At 44.7% G+C, this 20,534-nt stretch overlaps 1 protein-coding gene across 7 annotated transcripts in view; it reads left to right on the top strand.

The window, feature by feature from the left end:
- KMT2A (lysine methyltransferase 2A) overlaps positions 1-20,534 on the top strand; it is a 79,760-nt gene that overhangs the window by 53,652 nt on the left and 5,574 nt on the right. For 6 of the 7 annotated variants that reach the window (XM_045797900.2, XM_045797904.2, XM_045797903.2 and 3 more), the window contains 11 exons: positions 238-398; positions 588-770; positions 991-5,233; positions 6,166-6,246; positions 7,039-7,097; positions 8,251-8,421; positions 10,165-10,239; positions 18,851-19,025; positions 19,192-19,299; positions 19,740-19,823; positions 20,240-20,369. In XM_045797900.2, the coding sequence (XP_045653856.2) occupies positions 238-398; positions 588-770; positions 991-5,233; positions 6,166-6,246; positions 7,039-7,097; positions 8,251-8,421; positions 10,165-10,239; positions 18,851-19,025; positions 19,192-19,299; positions 19,740-19,823; positions 20,240-20,369 (5,470 nt within the window). The remainder of the gene's footprint in view (positions 1-237; positions 399-587; positions 771-990; positions 5,234-6,165; positions 6,247-7,038; positions 7,098-8,250; positions 8,422-10,164; positions 10,240-18,850; positions 19,026-19,191; positions 19,300-19,739; positions 19,824-20,239; positions 20,370-20,534) is intronic. The other variant, XM_045797905.2, reaches the window with a different exon arrangement.

Genomic DNA, 20,534 nt, shown 5'->3' with positions numbered 1-20,534 from the left:
CTTACAGTACAATAAAAAAAGATTCGAAGCTATTTTCTGAGAGGCTAGGAAAAGCCAAGAACTTCAAAAAGCTTGGAACACCCTAGCCGGGGGATCTATAATAAGAATCCGTGAAGTAAAGCTAAATTCTGTAAATCCAGGAGACCAGGGAACCTAGGATGAGAAGAGGTTTTGGCAAACGTTGGTCTCTGCTTCTGTACTCTCACTCACGGGGATCTGTGTGGATCTGTTTGCCAGGTGTTCCAGGGTTTACTGGAGCACCACAGACGCTCGCAAGCGCTGTGTGTATACGTGCAAGATAGTAGAATGCCGTCCTCCAGTCGTCGAGCCGGATATCAACAGCACTGTCGAGCACGACGAGAACAGGACCATCGCTCACAGTCCCACATCTTTTGCAGGTGAGTTTTAGTCAAGGTGGGACTCGAATTCGATTCGGGGAGTACTGTGACCAAAGGCGGGGAAAGTCGTCTCTCTAGAAGGACTCATTTGTTTCTGTTTTGATCTTTACCTAATAGCTTGCTTTGTATTGGTTCGTTTGGAATTTTAATTGGACCTTTTTTCGTAAGAGTTTTTCTTTCCTGCCACAGAAATTTCATCTAAAGAAAGTCAAAACACAGCTGAAATTGTAAGTCCTCCCTCACCAGAGCGACCTCATTCGCAAACCTCCGGCTCCTGTTTTTATCATGTCATCTCAAAGGTCCCTAGGATTCGAACACCTAGTTATTCTCCAACACAGAGATCCCCTGGCTGTCGGCCGTTGCCTTCTGCAGGTAAAGGACCTACCTCATTGACTAACTTGACCCAAAAAGGTCAGCTCAGAGGTGAGCTTGTGATTCTTTCAGGCCACTCTACCTTAGTGGCTTTTGCTCATTGAAAATCTTGATCTGCAGTTTTCAGTTAGAAGCCATTGCCAAGTCATTGAAAGCAGTGGCCACCACACACATTCATTCCCTCTGTAATAGACTTTATTACTTTTTCTCTCTTGTTCAGGAAGTCCTACTCCAACCACTCATGAAATAGTCACAGTGGGTGATCCTTTACTCTCTTCTGGACTCCGAAGCATTGGCTCGAGGCGTCACAGCACTTCTTCCTTGTCACCCCAGCGGTCTAAACTCCGGATAATGTCTCCAATGAGAACTGGGGGTACTTACTCCAGGAATAGTGTTTCCTCAGTCTCCACCATCGGGACTGCCACAGATCTTGAGTTAAGTGCCAAAGCAGTTGATCATGTCTTAGGACCACTGAATTCAAATACTAATTTAGGGCAAAACACTCCCACCTCTTCGAATTTGCAAAGGACAGTGGTTACTATGGGCGCTAAAACCAGTCACTTGGATGGGTCTTCCTCCTCCGACATGAAGCATTCTAGCGCTTCCGACTTGGCATCCAAGAGCTCCTCTTTGAAGGGAGAGAAGACCAAAGTGCCAAGTTCCAAGAGTTCGGAGGGACCTGCACATACCGTGACTTATCCCAGCCTTCCCAAACTGGCCCCACAGGTTCCTAATACAGCGCCTGTGGACTTAAATGCTAGCAAGATCGGCACTTTTGCTGAACTCTCTTCAGGGCCCTTTTCTTCTAAAGAGGCCCTCTCCTTCCCCCCACTCCATCTGAGAGGGCAGAGGAATGAGCGGGACCAACACTCAGATTCTAACCAATCGGTAAACCCCCCTCCCGATGAAGACGCGGGAGTCAAAACCTTGAAACTATCTGGAGTGAGCAACAGATCATCCATCATCAATGAACACGTGGGATCTAGTTCCAGAGACCGGCGGCAGAAAGGAAAAAAGTCTTGTAAAGAAACTTTCAAAGAAAAACATTCCAGTAAATCTTTTTTGGAGCCTGGTCAGGTGACAACTGGTGAGGAAGGAAACCTAAAGCCGGAGTTTGTGGGTGAGGTTTTGACTCCCGAGTTTATGGGGCAACGACCATGTAATAACGTTTCTTCTGATAAGATTGGAGACAAAGTCCTTTCTATTCCAGGAGTCCCCAAAGCTCCATCCATGCAAGTAGAAGGATCTGCTAAGGAATTACAGACACCCCGGAAACGCACGGTCAAAGTAACACTGACCCCCCTCAAAATGGAAAGCGAGGGCCAGTCCAAGAATACCCTGAAAGAAGGTAGCCCTGTGTCCCCTTTGCAAATAGAGTCAGCATCTCCCACAGAACCAGTTGCAGCCTCTGAAAGTCCAGGAGATGGTCCAGTGGCCCAGCCAAGCCCCAATAATACCTCATCCCAGGATCCTCAGAGTAACAACTATCAGAATCTTCCGGTACAGGACAGAAACCTGATGCTTCCGGATGGTCCCAAACCTCAGGAGGATGGCTCTTTCAAGAGGAGATATCCCCGTCGCAGTGCCCGGGCGCGCTCTAACATGTTCTTCGGGCTCACCCCGCTCTATGGAGTAAGGTCCTACGGTGAAGAAGACATTCCATTCTACAGCAGCTCCACTGGGAAGAAACGGGGCAAGAGATCAGCCGAAGGACAGGTGGATGGGGCTGACGACCTGAGCACCTCAGACGAAGATGACCTGTACTACTACAATTTCACCAGAACAGTCATCTCCTCAGGTGGAGACGAGCGGCTGGCATCCCATAATTTATTTCGGGAGGAGGAGCAGTGTGACCTTCCCAAAATCTCACAGTTGGATGGCGTCGATGACGGCACGGAGAGCGATACCAGCGTCACAGCCACAACAAGGAAAAGCAGCCAGATTCCAAAAAGAAATGGGAAAGAAAACGGAACAGAGAACTTAAAGATGGAGCGGCCCGAAGATGCCGGTGAGAAAGAACACGTCATTAAGGGTTCCGTTGGCCACAAAAATGAGCCAAAGATGGATAACTGCCACTCCGTAAGCAGAGTTAAAGCCCAGGGACAGGATTCCTTGGAAGCTCAGCTCAGCTCTTTGGAGTCAAGCCGCAGAGTCCACACGAGCACCCCATCGGACAAGAACCTGCTGGACACCTACAATGCCGAGCTCCTGAAGTCGGACTCGGATAACAACAACAGCGACGACTGTGGGAATATCCTGCCCTCGGACATCATGGACTTTGTACTGAAGAATACTCCCTCCATGCAGGCCTTGGGCGAGAGCCCGGAGTCCTCGTCGTCGGAACTCCTGAATCTGGGTGAGGGTTTGGGTCTTGACAGTAATCGGGAAAAGGACATGGGTCTCTTCGAGGTCTTTTCTCAGCAGTTGCCGACAGCAGAACCCGTGGACAGTAGTGTCTCCTCGTCTATCTCGGCAGAGGAGCAGTTTGAGCTGCCTCTAGAGCTACCGTCCGACCTGTCTGTGCTGACCACCCGGAGCCCCACTGTCCCTAGCCAGAATCCCAGTAGACTGGCTGTAATCTCCGACTCGGGAGAGAAGAGAGTAACCATCACGGAGAAGTCTGTGGCCTCCTCTGAAGGCGACTCGGCACTGCTGAGTCCAGGAGTGGATCCCACCCCCGAGGGCCACATGACTCCCGATCATTTTATCCAAGGACACATGGACGCAGACCACATCTCCAGCCCTCCTTGTGGTTCAGTGGAGCAAGGTCATGGCAACAATCAGGATTTAACTAGAAACAGTAGCACCCCCGGCCTCCAGGTACCTGTTTCCCCTACTGTTCCTATCCAGAACCAGAAATATGTGCCCAATTCTACTGAGAGTCCTGGCCCATCTCAGATTTCTAATGCAGCTGTCCAGACCACTCCACCCCACCTGAAACCAGCCACTGAGAAACTCATTGTGGTTAACCAGAACATGCAGCCACTTTATGTTCTCCAAACTCTTCCAAATGGAGTGACCCAAAAAATCCAGTTGACCTCTTCTGTTAGTTCTACACCCAATGTGATGGAGACAAATACTTCAGTATTGGGGCCCATGGGAAGTGGTCTCACCCTAGCCACGGGACTAAATCCAAGCTTGCCAACTTCTCCATCTCTGTTCCCTCCTGCTAGCAAAGGATTGCTCCCCATGCCTCATCACCAGCACTTACATTCCTTCCCTGCAGCTGCTCAAAGTAGTTTCCCACCTAACATCAGCAGTCCTCCTTCAGGCCTACTTATTGGGGTTCAGCCTCCTCCAGATCCCCAACTTTTGGTTTCAGAAGCCAGCCAGAGGACAGACCTCAGTTCCACAGTAGCCACTCCATCCTCTGGACTCAAGAAAAGACCCATATCTCGTCTACAGACCCGAAAGAATAAAAAACTTGCTCCCTCTAGCACCCCTTCAACCATTGCCCCTTCCGATGTGGTCTCTAACATGACCCTGATTAACTTCACACCCTCCCAGCTGCCAAACCATCCCAATCTGTTAGATCTGGGGTCACTTAATACTTCATCTCACCGAACTGTCCCCAACATCATAAAAAGGTCTAAATCTGGCATCATGTATTTTGAACAGGCACCCCTGTTACCACAGAGTGTGGGCAGCACAGCTGCCGCGGCGGCGGGCACATCAACAATGAGCCAGGACACTGGCCACCTCACCGCGGGGCCTGTGTCTGGCCTGGCATCCGGCTCCTCCGTCTTGAATGTTGTATCCATGCAAACCACAACAACCCCTACAAGTAGCGCGTCCGTTCCGGGACATGTTGCGTTAACCAACCCCCGGTTGCTCGGTACCCCGGATATTGGCTCAATAAGCAACCTTTTAATCAAAGCTAGCCAGCAGAGCCTGGGGATGCAGGACCAGCCCGTGGCTTTACCCCCAAGTTCAGCAATGTTTCCACAGCTGGGGACATCACAGGCTCCGGCTGCTACAATGACAGCGGCGTCTAGCATCTGTGTGCTCCCCTCTGCACAGACTGCGGGCATAACAGCTGCTTCACCTTCTGGAGAAGCAGAAGAACACTATCAGCTTCAGCACGTGAACCAGCTCCTTGCCAGCAAAACTGGGATTCTCCCTTCCCAGCGTGAACTTGATTCTGCTCCAGGGACCCAGGGATCCAACTTCACCCAGACGGTAGATGCTCCTAGTAGCATGGGGCTAGAGCAGAATAAGGCTTTATCCTCAGCTATGCAAGCCGGCTCGGCCTCTCCCGGGGGCTCGCCGTCCTCTGGACAGCAGTCCGCGAGCCCCTCAGTGCCGGCTCCCACTAAACCCAAACCAAAAATCAAACGGTTTCAGCTGCCTTTGGACAAAGGGAATGGCAAGAAGCACAAAGTTTCCCATTTGCGGACCAGTTCTTCTGAAGCACACATTCCAGACCAAGAAGCCAACACGACACCCCTGACTTCAGTCACAGGGTGAGAGATCCAAATACGAGCTGCGCTGGATAGGGTGGGGTTGTTTTTGTTCTGGACGAGAGGCTGTTGAAGTGGCAGCTTCCTGGGAAGGAGGACACTCTTCTGTCCACATTGCATTACTCGGGGGAGTTCTGGGTTTTGACTTTGATTTTTCTTTTTTTTTTCCCCACAGTGGTGATTTATAGAGCAAAATTTAGTTCCATCCGTGGGCAGTTTGTCTCTTGGATAGAACCACATCTCTAATTACTCTTTGCTCTGATTTTTCTTTTCTTTTTTTTTTTTTTAATGCAGGGTGGGGCGGGGCAGAGGGACAGAGAGAATCCCAAGCAGGCTCCATGCCCTGAGTGGAGCCCAGCATGGGGCTCAGTCTCACAACCCTGAGATCATGACCTGAGTCGAAATCAAGAGTCAGACGCTTAACTGACTGAGCCGCTCAGGCCCCCGTTTGCTCTGATTTAAAACAATGCTGCTGTTTGCTCTTGGGTTTTTTGCATTTGGGGTTTTTTGCATTTGGTTGTTTTTGTTGTTTGGGGTTTTTTTTTTGCTGAGTCTTAGGATCCTGAGGGACGATGATTATTCCCGGCTGGAGGGCAAAGCCTCCTGTTGTAGATCTTCGTGAAGTCCTTGTTGAAAACATTGGTATCGGGGTGTAACACGCATAGAGTACACAAGTTTTACTTAAGTATGCAGCCGTGTAGCCACCGTGCAGATCAAGATAGAAAACATTCCTAGTGTTCCAGAAGGCTCCTTGTGCCTTCTCTTAGTCAGAATGCCCTCAAGGTAACTACCGGCTAACCTGTTAGCACAGATTAGTTTTCCCAGCTCATAAATTTTATCAGATCCTGATAGGGTCATTTCTTTAGACTGACCTCCACGTTCAGTACATGTTTATGAGTGGTTTTTCTTGAAAAGATACACTGATTCTGTTCCAGGACTCCAGGAGCAGAGGCTGAGCAGCAGGACACAGCTAACGTGGAACAGTCATCACAAAAGGAATGCGGGCAGCCCACAGGGTAAATACAATCATCGTTTTTCTAAGGTTAAGCCCTCACTTCTGTCCGCCTCATTTAAAAAATAATTCTTCATTTGTATTGTATTGTTGCCAAAGGTTTTTTTTTTTAGTGAAAGTAATACATACTTGTAATTTTGATGCATAATTACTTAAATAATAGATAAATGGTTCCATGTTCGTCCTGCCTCCCCTCTTCCCCTTCTGTTCCCTGGTAATAACCATTGCTAATAATTTGTTTTCATCCATGCACACGATTCTTTACAAATACAGATATACACGGTGTATATATGAATATATATATATACACATTAAATGAATAATGCTGTACATACTGTTCTGTACTTGGATTTTTTTAACTTATTTAAACTGCCCTTTATTGATATGCATTTGCGTTGTTTGGAAGATTTATTTTTCGAAAATGAAAATTGGTGGTTGTTTACTGGCTCCTATAGCTTGCTTTTGTTTTTGGTTAAATCAGTTAATTTACTTAAGTAACTTCCAGAACTGCTTGTAACGAGTGTCTTTTTATTTTTTTCCTAATACTGAGGGTATCTACAAACTCCAAAAGCCCAAATTTAATGTCCGTATTTAGGAAAGAATCTCATAAAAGAGAGTTTTATGTTACATACCATACAGTATTGTGATGGTGTTTCTCCAGCATGTTATACACTAGACATCCCGTGGTCTGTTTCTACTAGTTGTGCTATGTAACCAATACAGCGCTACGGCCGACTGGACAGTTCTTATCTTTGAACTGATGTTACATCTCACATTGGGTTTTCTTCTCATTTAGGCAAGTTCTTCCTGAGATTCAGGCAACACAGAATCCAGCAAATGAGCAAGAAAGTACAGGTATGTGGGTGGGTAACAGGTTAGAATTAGAATTTCAAAGTCAAAAGTACTATAAAAATTGCCGACATTATTTGTGAGAATTTCAAAGTCGAAAGTACTATAAAAATTGCCGACATTATCTGTGATTTTTCCAAATTAAAAAAAAAAATCTAAGCTCCAAAGAAGTAAAGTGATTGGCCAGAGGTGTAGACTGACCCTCAGGGCATCTGTTCCCTGGCCCAGTGCCCTTCCACTCCGTAGTCTGTGACATAGTCTGTGACATCTGTCGACTGCTCTGCTCTACTTGCGTAACGACAGTGTGGCCTTAATAGCTAGTGGTTACCTGACCGCATCCCTTAGCTGTCGCTGAAGAAAACCACGCATCTGGTCGCAACCCCAGATACATCTCCATAGCACTTTCCATCTGTGCTACTGAATTTGATCAGTAAAGAACTGGCCACTTCAGGATTAGAGAGATCGGGATATAAGGTTTGCCCATTTCCATCGAGGGAACTTCCCAGAAGAGAGGCAGGTAGAGAAAATGCTCAGGCATAACATTTGGGATGTAATCACATTCTAGTGGTTGGCTCATTCCTCAGTAGGACTGAGGCACCTCTTTCTGTCAGAACGCTGGGCAGGATGGTGACAGACTTTGGAGCCAAATGGGTTGAAATCTCAGCTTACCACTTGTTAATTGTATGAACTTGGGCTAGTTACTTACCATCTGTCTGCCTCGGGTGTCTCACCTTTGAAGTGTACGTAACAATAACACCTCACTGGGTCATTGCGAGGTTTATCTGCATTAATCTACAGGAAGTTCCTAGAAGAGTGCCTCATGTATAGTGCTCCATTCGTATTAATCATTATTATTTTTTAGCTTTGACCTTATTGAGGGCAATTGCTTATTGAAAAACTATCAAATTGTCATACCAGAAACTACCACAGAGACAGCATGACTTCAGGTAAAAAAAAAAAAAAATTCTAGTTTTAGTCACTTTCTAGCTATGACCCAGGGCAAGTTGCTCCACGTCTTTGGGCCTGGGTTTTGTTATCTGTAAATGGGAGTAATCATACCAACTGTGGAATGTTGGTAGGCTTGGAGATAACGTATCAGTGCTCAGTAAGTGTTTGCTAACGCAACCAGTTTGGCCCCTATCCATTTTCTCCCTCGTAGAACCTAAAACAGTTGAAGAAGAAGAAAGTAATTTCAGCTCTCCACTGATGCTTTGGCTCCAGCAAGAACAGAAGAGGAAGGAAAGCATTGCTGAGAAAAAGCCCAAGAAAGGACTTGTTTTTGAAATTTCAAGTGATGATGGATTTCAGATCTGTGCAGAAAGTATCGAAGGTGAGTGGCTTAAATGAGGTTGGCGGGCGCCCGGCTGGCTGTCAGTAGAGCTTCCGACTCTGGATCTCAGGGTCATGAGCTCGAGCCCCACATTCAGCGTAGAGATTACTTAAAAAAAAAAATGAGGTTGTCTCACCAGCACAGACTCGGTCTCGGCCAGATCCACGCTTACTTACATTAGTACCGTTGATGTGGGCGGTTGTGTGCTAGGCATTACAGAGCGTACTTGACGGCATTACACATCTAACTTGTCCTTAAGAAGTTGGTGTTATTGGAGAAATAGTCCAGAATTTAGCAGAGCACGTGAGACGTCTTCTCTCTCCAGCCTCGTTTTCTACCACTTCTTTGTGTACTTCAAAGTCCATTCTCTCTCACCCTTGTGCCTTCACCCGTTTCTTCCCTCTGCCCAGAATGTTCTTTTACCCTTGCTTACCTGGTGAGCTCTACCTTGTCCTGTAGGGTTCAGCTTGGAAAGTCTTCCCTGACCTTCTGAGACAGATAAGCGCTCCCATTCCCTCTTTTCTGCTCCTTTTAGAATCTTAAATGCTTTTCTTAGAGCTTAAATTTTGTTTTTATAAATGTCTGTTTACTTTTACGTCTTACTCAACAGGGAACTTCCTAGAAAGGCTTGCATTTTATTTTCTTATTCCTCTTTGTATCCCAGCATATAGGTGCTCATTAGCTGTAAAGGACTAGTGAATGTTTTCTAGGAAGTAAGTCCTAGAGGAATTTGAAGGGAAGATCCGTGGGTGTCACTTAGTTTTGTCAAAACCAGGAAGAATGGTAGAATAGAAGATTCCGTTGAAGGAGATAATAGAATTTGTTTGGGAAAAGAGGAATGAGAAAGGCTTTCTAAAAAGTTAGCAAAGTTAGACAGGATTGCACGTGATGGGTTTAGAGCGTTCTCAGATAGGAGAGGACGTCAAAATCCCAGTGGGGTAGTAGAGAGAAAATTGCAAAAGTGGGTTGGGCACTGGTTTTGGAAGGGCCTTCAGTGCCAAACCATGAGGCCTTTGAAAATCTGGGGAAGTGGAATAAAAGCAGAATTTCAAGAAGCTTAATGTGGTAGCTCCCGTTAAGGTGGACTGAACTGGAGATATGAGGTGGCAAGAGGTCACTAATGAGGGCATAGCTACAGTAGAGATGTCAGGTAATAAAGCCCATTCCCAGCAGGGAAAGGGAGGAAAGAACAGACACTCCTCAGGACTGCTTGGATATGGACAGTAGAGTGAGAAGTCCAGCGTGACTCTGAAGATTCAGGCCTGGGTCACTAAACAAAGATACGTAAGGAGAACAAAAAGACCATGTTGAGTGTATGAGTTCCACGTACAGCACACTGAGAGTGAAGGGATTGTAAAGGTTTCTAATCACACCTCCTTAGTTTTAAGGAACAGAGGTTAAGGTCTCCCCACAGTCCAGGTTAAATCGTTAATGCTAGTATTGTTTCGTTAGGGCCAGAGTAGAAGTGATATCCAGCACTCAGATTTGGGACCCAGACTACCATCAAGGGATGTGAATGTTCTGGGGACTCAGGGGTCGTTTTCAGAAGCTGTGAGCCTCCTGTCTGCCTGTTGGATAATGCATCTTCTCAGCCGCTTTCTTACGCGAGGAACTTGTTGAAACTAAGAAAACAACAAAAAGCCATTTCAGCGGGTGTTTTCACCCTGTAGGGAGTCTAAGCTCACTGCTTTTGCTTGCCACTGGTGTCAGAGATATCTGATGGACTATTTTATTTCCTCACAGATGCCTGGAAGTCACTGACAGATAAAGTCCAGGAAGCTCGGTCAAATGCCCGTCTAAAGCAGCTCTCGTTTGCAGGTAACGGCCACAGAGGTCATTTTACTCCTGTCTCAGAGTATTCTGGTAACTTGTTGGTCTAAAGCTATAGAGTTGATTCTACAAAAGCATCAACCTTTTTTTTTTTAAATAATTTTTCACAACTTTATTGAGTTATAATTCTTATGCTATATAGTTAGTTGACCCATATAAAACATACAGTTTAGTGGTTTTTAGTCTATTGACAGAGAAGTGCAACCATCACTACTGTATAATTCCAGAACATTTTCATCATCCCTGCAAGAAACCCCAGACTCATTAGCAGTCATTCCTTAGCCCCAGAGCCTGGCCACCATTAAACTACTTTGTGTCTCTAGGGATTTGTATGGACTCATACAATGTGTGGCCTTTTGTGACTGGATTCTTTAGCATAATGCTTTCAAGCTTCTTATCTGCTGCAATATTGCATTGGGACTTTATTCTTTCTTTTTTCCTAAACAGATGAATTTTTTATTGAGGTAAAATAACATAAAATTGACCATCTTGGGGCACCTGGGGGACTCAGTCAGTTAAGCATCTGCCTTCGGCTCAGGTCATGATCCCAGGGTCCTGGGATCGAGCCCCGTGTTGGGCTCCGTGCTCCGTGGGGAGCCTGCTTCTCCCTCTCGCTCTGCCTGCTGCTCCCCCTGCTTGTGCACTCTCTCTCTCTGTCAAATAAATAAAATCTTAAAAAAAAAAAATTAGGGGTGCCTGGGTGACTCAGTTGTTAAGTGTCTGCCTTCAGCTCAGGACGTGATCCCAGCGTTCTGGGATCGAGCCCCACATCAGGGTCCTCTGTTGGGAGCCTGCTTCTTCCTCTCCCACTCCCCCTGCTTGTCTCTTTCTCACTGGCTGACTCTCTCACTGGCTATCTCTGTGTCAAATAAATAAATAAAATCTTTAAAAAAAAAAATTAACCATTGTAACCATTTTTAAGCGTACAGTTCAGTGGTGGTAAATGCATTCACATTGCTCTGCAGCCATCCATCCATCCATCCCATAACTCTTGTTTTCTCTTGGAAAACTGAAGCTCCCCATTCCCCATTCTCTCCAGCCCCTGGCTACTACTATTATTCTTTCTGTCCTTATGATTTTGATTACCTTTGGTACCTCATGTAAGTGGACTAACAGAAGTGGACTGGCTCATCTCACTTAGCATAATGTCCCCAAGGTTTATCCATTTTGTAGCATATTGCAAAATTTCCTTCCTTTTTAAGGCTGAATAATATCCCATTGTATTTATATGCCGCAGTTTGCTTATTGATGGATTCATCAATGGGTACTTGGGTTGCTTCCACATTTTAGCTATTGTGAATATTCTGCTTTGTGAATATGAGTATACAGATATCTCTTCAAGACCCTGCTTTCCAGTTCTCAGGGGCAGATACCCAGAAGTGGAATTGCTGAATCATGTAGCAATTCCCTTTTTTTTTTTTTAAGATTTTATTTATTTATTTGACAGAGACAGCCAGCAAGAGCGGGAACACAAGCAGGGGGAGTGGGAGAGGAAGAAGCAGGCTCCTAGCAGAAGAGCCTGATGTGGGGCTCGATCCCAGAACACCGGGATCACGCCCTGAGCCGAAGGCAGACGCTTAACGACTGCGCCACCCAGGCGCCCCTCCCCTTTTTTTTTTTTAATAGTAATTCCGTTTTTAATATTTTAAGGAACTGCCGTACTGATTTCCACGGTGGCTGCACCATTTTACATCCCCGCCAGCAGTGCCCAAGGGTTCCAGTTTCTAGACATCCCGTGTTTTTTTGATAGAAGCCATAAAACGGGTGTGAGATAGTATTTCATTACAGTTTTAATTTACATTTCTCTAATGATTCGTGATGCTGAGCGTTTTTCCAAGTGCTTACTGGTCATTCATAGATCATTTCTGGAAAAATATCTATTCAAGGTCTTTGCCCGTTTCTTAATCAGGCTTTGTTGTTGTTAAACAGTTGAGTTTTAGAAGTTCTCTCTATATGTTCTGGATATTAATCAGAGAGATGATTTGCAAATATTTCCCCCATTCTGTGGGCTGCCTTTTAACTTTGGATAGTGTATTTAGGGAACAAGAAAGTACAATTTGGTTTTTGGTTTTTAAAAAAATATATTTATTTATTTTAGAGAGAGAGAGAGCACACAAGAGAGGGGAGGGGGGAGGGAGAGAGAATCTCTCGCAGACTCCACGCTGAGAATGGAGCCAGATGTGGGGCTCAATCACATGACCCTGAGATCATGACCTGAGCCAACATCAAGAGTTGGATGCTTAACCGACTGAGCCACCCAGGCACCCCAGGAAAGAATAGTTAGTACATGGCCTCTCCCAGTAGTCACTTTGAACTGATTACTGATAACATGTGTAAAACCCTGCTCCTGGAGTAAGCCAGTGTTCTGAACTCTGTTCTCAGCCTCAAACTGAGTAGCCAGCCCTTTGTTTTTGGCAACAGGACAGAAACTCCTTTGATTTATCCATGTCCTTTACCGCTACATGGAATGGTGGTAAGAAATCATGAGCTCTGGAGGCAGAAAAAACAGTACAAGCTACATTTCTGCCCTTTTGCGATCAATATTACATTGAGTGCAAGCTAATTGACTTCTCTGAGTCTCAATCTCCTTATCTAAAAAGGAATATAAATATGACCTTCAAAATTTGTGGTGATAATTAATTAAATAATGAACCTGTTGTGTCATCTATACTCAAAATAAAGTATTTTTTTATTTTTATTTTTATTTTTATTTTTTAAAGATTTTATTTATTTATTTGACAGAGACAGCCAGCGAGAGAGGGAACACAGCAGGGGGAGTGGGAGAGGAAGAAGCAGGCTCCCAGCGGAGGAGCCCGATGTGGGACTCGATCCCGGAACGCCAGGACCACGCCCTGAGCCGAAGGCAGACGCTTTAACGACTGCGCTACCCAGGCGCCCTAAAGTATTTTTTTAAAAAATGAACCTAACAGGGGCGCCTGGGTGTCTCAGTTGGTTAAGCGTCTACCTTCTACTTGGGTCGTGATCCTGGGGTCCTGGGATCGAGCCCCACATCGGGCTCCCGCTTGGCGGGGAGTCTCTCGTCCCTCTGCCACTCCTCTGCCTGTGTGTGTGTGCTTGCTCTCTCTCTTCAAATGAATAAAATCTTTGGGGGAAAAAAGTATTTTAAAATTAATCAGTCAGGGGCGCCTGGGTGGCACAGTCATTAAGCGTCTGCCTTCGGCTCAGGGCATGATCCCAGCGTTCTGGGATCGAGCCCCACATCGGGCTCCTCTGCTAGGAGCCTGCTTCTTCCTCTCCCACTCCCCCTGCTTGTGTTTCCTCTCTCGTTGGCTGCCTCTCTCTCTGTCAAATAAATAAATAAAATCTTTAAAAAAAATTAATCAGTCAGTTAATTGATTAATGAACCTGACAATATTGGCTATTTATTTATATGCATGTAGATAAATATGGTTATTTATATGTACATAAATAATGTTATTTATATATCTTAATTTACCTAACATGCCAAACTGACGTTTATCCTGACCGGAAGGATTTGAAACAGAATTCTGAGAAATCATCGAATACTAGCTTTCTGGCAGAGGGGATGGTGATAGTGTCTTTTGATGGACAAAATTTTTTAATTGCCATGAAGTCCAGTCTATTTTTTCCTTTGTTACTTGTGCCTTTGCTGTCATATTCAGGAAGTCATTGCCAAATCCAGTGTCATGAGGGTTTTGTCCCATGTTTTCTTCTAAGAGTTCTGTAGCTTTGGGTCTTTTACACTAGCGTCTTGATCCATTCTGAGTTAATTTTCATATATGGTGTGAGGTAAGGGTCAACTTCATTCTTTTGCATGTGGATATCTGGTTTTCCTAGCACTGTTTGTTGAAAAGACTCTTTTCCGCCAGTAAATTATCTTGGCACCGTAGTTAAAAATCATGCACCCAGGGGTGCCTAGTGGGCTCAGTCTGTGGAGTATGTGACTCTTGATCTTGGGGTTGTGAGTTCGAGCCCCATGTTGGATGTAGAGATTACTTTAAAATAAAATCTTAAAAAAAATCATGTGACCAAATATGCAAGGATTTGTTACTAGACTCAGTTCTATTCCTCTGTCTTCATGCCAGTACCACACTGTTTTGATTAATTACTGTAGATTTGTGGTAAGCTTTGAAATTGGGCAGTTTGAATCCTCCAGTTTTGTTCTTAGGATTGTTTTGGCTATTCAAGATCCCTTCAGATTCCATATGAATTTTTTTTTAAGGTTTATTTATTGAGAGAGAGAGCATGAGTGGGAGGAGTGGCAGAGAGAATCTTAAGCAGACTCGCTGCTGGATGCAGAGCCTGAGGCAGGGCTCAGTCTCAACAACCCTGAGATCAGGACCTGAGCTAAAACCAAGAGTTGGACACTCAACCGACTGAGCCAGGCCTGCCCTCCTGTTGTATCTTCTTTTTAAAGTTGAAACAGAAAAAATAAAGTTGAAATAGTTTCTCATTGTCATTAGATTTCAAATTAAATTTAGGCAGTTTAAAACCATATCATTGATACAGTTGTTTCGAGCAAACATTAAAGATTTTAATTACTTTAATGTAGAAACCTCCCACTGACTGTTTTTTCCATATCTATTTATCTCTCTAACCTTTGATTGGTCCTGGGAAGGGAAACAATGAGTACTTAGAGGAATTTAACTTTATACGGTTTGTTTTTGTTTTTGTTTTAAGAAATAAGGGAGGGAAAGTATTTGAAGTATGTAATAGAAAATATTAACATTGGAATGCCTGGGTGGCTCAGTCAGCTAAGCGTCTGCCTTTGGCTCAGGTCATGATCCTGGGGTCTGGGGATCAAGTCCCACATCAGGCTCCTTGCTCAGTGGGGAGCCTGCTTCTCCCCCTGCCTGCCGTTCCCCCTGCTTGTGCTCTCTCTCTCTGACAAATAAATAAATAAAATCTGAAAGAAAGAAAGAAAGAAAGAAAGAAAGAAAGAAAGAAAGAGAGAAAGGAAGGAAGGAAGAAAGGAAGGAAGAATTTTAAGTGGCAGGTACATGTGTAGTTGTTATAATAGCCTTTGTATTTTTCTGTATTTTAAATTCCTCAGAGTTTGTTTTTAGTTTTGTTTTTGATATTTATTTATTTATTTATTTATTTATTTATTTATTTAAGAGGAAGGAGGGTGTGCAGAGGGAGAGAGAGAATCCTAAGCAGGCTCCATGCCCAACACGGAGGCTGACTCGGGGCTCAGTCTCACAACCCTGAGATTGTGACCTGAGCCACCCAGGCGCCCCACTCATAATTTTTAGAATGCATATTAAAACATGATTAACTGTTTTGTTAATAGATTTATTAGCAAAGCTTTTATTAACAACGATTCAGAATTTAGAGATAATTTAGATACAGATGGAAGAGACAGGTTCTCTCTTATATTAATGGCAGATACATAAATTACTAATACACGTATTTGGAGGAGTAGTTAAGCAATAGCTATGAAAATTTTCAAGTCATGTACCCTTCCATCCAACAATTGCACTTCTAGGAACTTATCCTATAGGTATATCAGTCGAGTCATAAAAAAATGTATGAGGGTGTTCACTCCAACATGTGTTAGCAAAAAACTGGAAGCAACCCAAATACTCCTCAACAGGGGAATTTAGAAAGAGGTCCAAAGTAAATTAATTGCAAGGGGTCAGTTGTAACAGTATATATCTGGTGTGATCGTGGTTCTCTTCAGATACTCTTATATATACATTCACCAAACAATGTATCTAAATATAGAGGATGGTTGTCTCAGAGGCGAGAAGCCTGGGGCGTTAGAATAGGCAGCTTTTACTTTCTGTACTATTTCACTTTATTTCCATGAGTTGATACTATTATAAATTTTTTAAAGGTTAATTCAGGGACGCCTGGGTGGCTCCATTTGTTAAGTGTCTGCCTTCTGCTCGGGTCCTGCATCGGGCTCCCTGTGCGGCGGGGAGCCTGCTTCTCCCTCTGCCTCTGCCTGCCGCTCCCCCTGCTTATGCTCTCTCTCCCTCTCTGACAAATAAATAAAATCTTTATTAAAAAAAAGAGTTAATTCAAATATATTTATAATGGTTTTTTTTTAAGATTTTATGTATTTATTTGACAGTGAGAGAGCACAGACAGAGGGAGCAGCAGAGGGGTGTGCCCAAAGCTAATATAACACTGTATGTTGAAAGAAGAAAAGAAAGAGGAGAGAAAAGTTAAGATTCTCTTGGGTTCTCAGCCTCTGCCCCTCACTCTGCCCCCGTGCTGGGCTTGTGCAGCTCTCGACACGCTAGCTCTCGCACTGCACTCCTGTGATTCTTCCAGCACTCCTACCATCCCCCAGAGCTCAGGTCAAAGAAGTCCAGTAAATCTTGACTTCCTTCCGTTCCCTCGTCATTCACATCCAGTTGGTCGCCACTATTGATTCTCCCCTCAGAAGTATGAGCCATATTCTTCTCTCCGTTTCCTTCCTCAGAAATAGCCTCTATCATTGTCTTACAATAATATCAAAAAGCCGTCTAACTGGTCCCTGAGTCTCCCATCTCCTTCTGCTAGTGAATCCTCCGTGTCACCAGAAGTACCTCAAAAGCGTCTTATTGTTGCCTACCAATTATAGAATAAAATCTTCAACCCTTAAATGTTCGTTACTAAACAACACTGTTGAACCCCTGTAGTGTGCCCGGCAGCATGGTGGCCACTTAGGATGGAAGCCAAGTAGAATGGGCTTCGGCGAGTAGAAGCAGACTCAGGCCTGCGCTCCAAGGTCCAGTGCATCAGCCCCTTCACAACAGGTCCCCGCCCCACAGCTTTATATTCTGGTGGCAGAGATAAGTGTTCCAAAGGATGAAATCGATTGACACAAAGGTGGGGCATTAGTGGCAGGGCGCCTCCTCCAGATGGAGTGGTCAGGAAAGGAGTCTGTTGAAGAGGTGACAGTAAAGGTGAGACCTGAGTGATGACAAGAGGGAGCCAGTCCTTCAACAATTAGAGTAAAAGTCCTCCATGCCGAAGAAACAGCCGATGAAAAAGCCCTAAAGTGGGAATACCTTTGGTGGGTTTATCGTCTGTCTCTTCCCTGAATAAAAGCTGCATCCATTCAGGTGCCTTGCCTGTCTTGTTCACCTCTGTATTCCCAGGCTCTGTCTGGCACAGCGGAGAGATGGAAAGAAGGTGTGGGGTATAGTAGGTGCTCAGTACATGTTGAATGAGTAAATGTACCCTCTACAACAGAGATCGCTCCCTCTTGAGAGCTCCCACAGTACTCTGTGCCGTACCTTTGTTTGGATACATGCACAGTGTGTCATGGTTTGTGTGCCTGTCTGCCTCCCTCTGCCAAGAGCTCCTCGAGATGGGAGCCATGTGTAATTCATGTATGTTTTCCCATTATTGACACGGTACCTAATCTCGATATAAGCCCTCCAGTGCAAGTAGAGTTGATCACTCAGCTAAACATAAAAATGAACTTTTTGGGGGCGCCTGGGTGGCACAGTGGTTAAGCGTCTGCCTTCGGCTCAGGGCGTGATCCCGGCGTTATGGGATCGAGCCCCACATCAGGCTCCTCCGCTATGAGCCTGCTTCTTCCTCTCCCACTCCCCCTGCTTGTGTTCCCTCTCTCGCTGGCTGTCTCTATCTCTGTCAAATAAATAAATCTTTAAAAAAAAAAATGAACTTTTTGTAAAAATAAGTATTTTTTTTTTAGATTTTATTCATTTATTTGAGAGAGAGCACGTACAAGCAGGGGGAGGGGCAGAGGGAGAGAGAGAAGCAGATTCCTGTTGAGCAGGGACCCCGATGCAGGACTCGATCCCAGGACCCTGGGATCATGACCTGAGCCAAAGGTAGATGCTTAACTGACTGAACCAGCCAGGTGCCCCACACATTGCTGTTTCTAGTGTCAAAGTGCGGTGGCAGTTGTCGCGGTGCCCCATCCCTTTAATGAAAGAAGCTGGTCATTTCAGAAAGCCTTTCACCATCGGTGCCAGCAACTTACATAAATTGATTTTTATAAAGTAAAAAGAAATCAGAAATGCTCATTAATGGCTTGAGATTGAGTAAAACAAAGCATCTTTCGAGTGTATCATTCCATACATTCACTATAACAACACAAAAGAAAGTTCTGTGTTAGGGTGTTATTACTAACGATTCTTTAAATTTTAGTGACGTACCTGTGTGAGTATAAAGTTACAGAGTCCAGATACCCCATCACCCTGTAAACAAAATGGGATCATGGTTGGAGCCCCACAGCCCAAGGCTCAAACCTTGTCACACCACTTGTGTGACCTTGGGTGTGGTATTTAAATTCTCTGAGCCTAGCTTGACCGACCTGAAAATGAAGCTGGTAATTCCTGCCTCATGTGGGCATTAGGACCATGAGATGAACTAATACGTATAGCCTATCTGTGTACATACAGAACGTAGAAAATAGCTTGGTGGCGTGACTTGTTTGGTTTTTTTTCAATCCACCATGAACATTTTCCAGATTGATAGACCTGTGTCTGCATCATCTTAATGGTTCGCTAATGCTAATTCTTGGCTAGTCTTTAATGCGGTTCACCCATGAGCAGCCTCTGGCAGAATTCTCTCGCTCAGACGTTTCTTTAGTACCAGGCAGTTTCCTGTTGGCTATACCCTTGCTACCCTGGTGCCTTCTGCCCGACAGGTGTTAACGGTTTGAGGATGCTGGGGATTCTTCACGATGCAGTCGTGTTCCTGATTGAGCAGCTCTCTGGTGCCAAGCACTGTAGGAATTACAAATTCCGTTTCCACAAACCAGAGGAGGCCAACGAACCCCCCCTGAATCCTCATGGCTCAGCCAGGGCTGAAGTTCACCTGAGGCAAGTTCCATTCTCTTTCCTAAGCAGCTTTGGGTCCCAGTTTTATTATCTAATGATACAGTCATTTTCCCCACGTCACCTTTGAGATTTCCAGTGTCAAAGCTGTCCTTCGCTGATTCTGTTCAAAGCGTTTCTATTAAAGCATGTTTTCATCTTTTGGCTCCAGGAAATCAGCATTTGACATGTTTAACTTCCTGGCTTCCAAGCACCGGCAGCCTCCTGAATACAACCCCAACGATGAGGAAGAGGAGGAAGTGCAGCTGAAGTCAGCTCGGTAAGTCTTGAGTGGAGGGGGTCGTTAGGAACACTCTTTGCTCCCCTCTCCTCTGGCTGTTCAGGGCACTGTGTGGTTTTGCTTGGATCAGAATTTCCCGGATCACATTTTAGAAGACCGAACTGTAGTTTGTATTCAAGTAGCAGTAGCCGGCTGGCAGAGGAGAGGAGAAATTCAGATAACTATAAGATGCATATTATATTTTCTTTAACCAAAGTCAACTCTGTCAGCTTTGGCCGTACCACTACCACCATAGTTACCATGGTCAGAAAGGACTGTGTGTAGCTATTATTGGCCTCATTTTACAAGACACTTGTTATTATGCTTGGCATTGAACAAAGGGAATAATGTGGTCATACTCTCTAGAAACCTTTGATCCAAGACTCAAAACTGATTATTTCCTGAAGAGAATTCATTAATAATATGCCTTGTCTCTTTAGGAGGGCAACTAGTATGGATCTGCCAATGCCCATGCGTTTCCGGCACTTAAAAAAGACTTCTAAGGAGGCAGTTGGTGTCTACAGGTATGGCTAAAATTGCAGAAGGAATTGCAGAAAACTTATCGTTTTCCAAAATTAAAGTGGCCCAAATGCTGGAGTGACCTCTCTCAGTAAGTGAGGTTTTTCTAGCTCCTTTAATGGAACCTGATGTTCTGGGATCCTGCCCCTCCTTGGGTCGAACAAGGAGTTTAATGTAGTAAACGTTAAAATATTGCTACTTCTGGTGGGATCCCGAATGGAGAAATCTTTCATTTTTGGCCATTTGTTAGAATAAATAATATACTCGAATCAAGTGGGTCCAGATTTTTTTCTTCTTTCCAGGGGAAAAGGTCCTTCCTGGGGACCTGACAGAGCGGTTTGATTCATTGATTTGTGTATTCACACAGTGAGCCTGATGTGCGAAATTGGTGACCAAGCTCCTTTCCGTCTTTATGTCCCAGGTCTCCCATCCACGGCCGGGGTCTTTTCTGTAAGAGAAACATTGATGCAGGAGAGATGGTGATTGAGTATGCTGGTAACGTGATCCGCTCCATCCAGACCGACAAGCGAGAGAAGTATTATGACAGCAAGGTGAGTCCCTCGCTTTCACTGTCCCGGTTCTGGCGTTGTTTGCAGAAAGGGGCCAGCAACTGAAAATAGGATTCCTACAGCCCAAAAGAAATAGTATATTTTATAATTCAGACATACTTTTTTTTTTTTTTTTTAAACAACCTTTTCTGGGTTGTTTTTCAAAGG

The sequence above is a fragment of the Ursus americanus genome, chromosome 16, assembly GCF_024610735.1.
Source record: "Ursus americanus isolate L20-20 chromosome 16, mUrsAme1.1.p, whole genome shotgun sequence".
NCBI classification, from domain to species: Eukaryota; Metazoa; Chordata; class Mammalia; order Carnivora; family Ursidae; genus Ursus; species Ursus americanus.
This window is presented reverse-complemented; position numbering and strand designations above follow the sequence as displayed.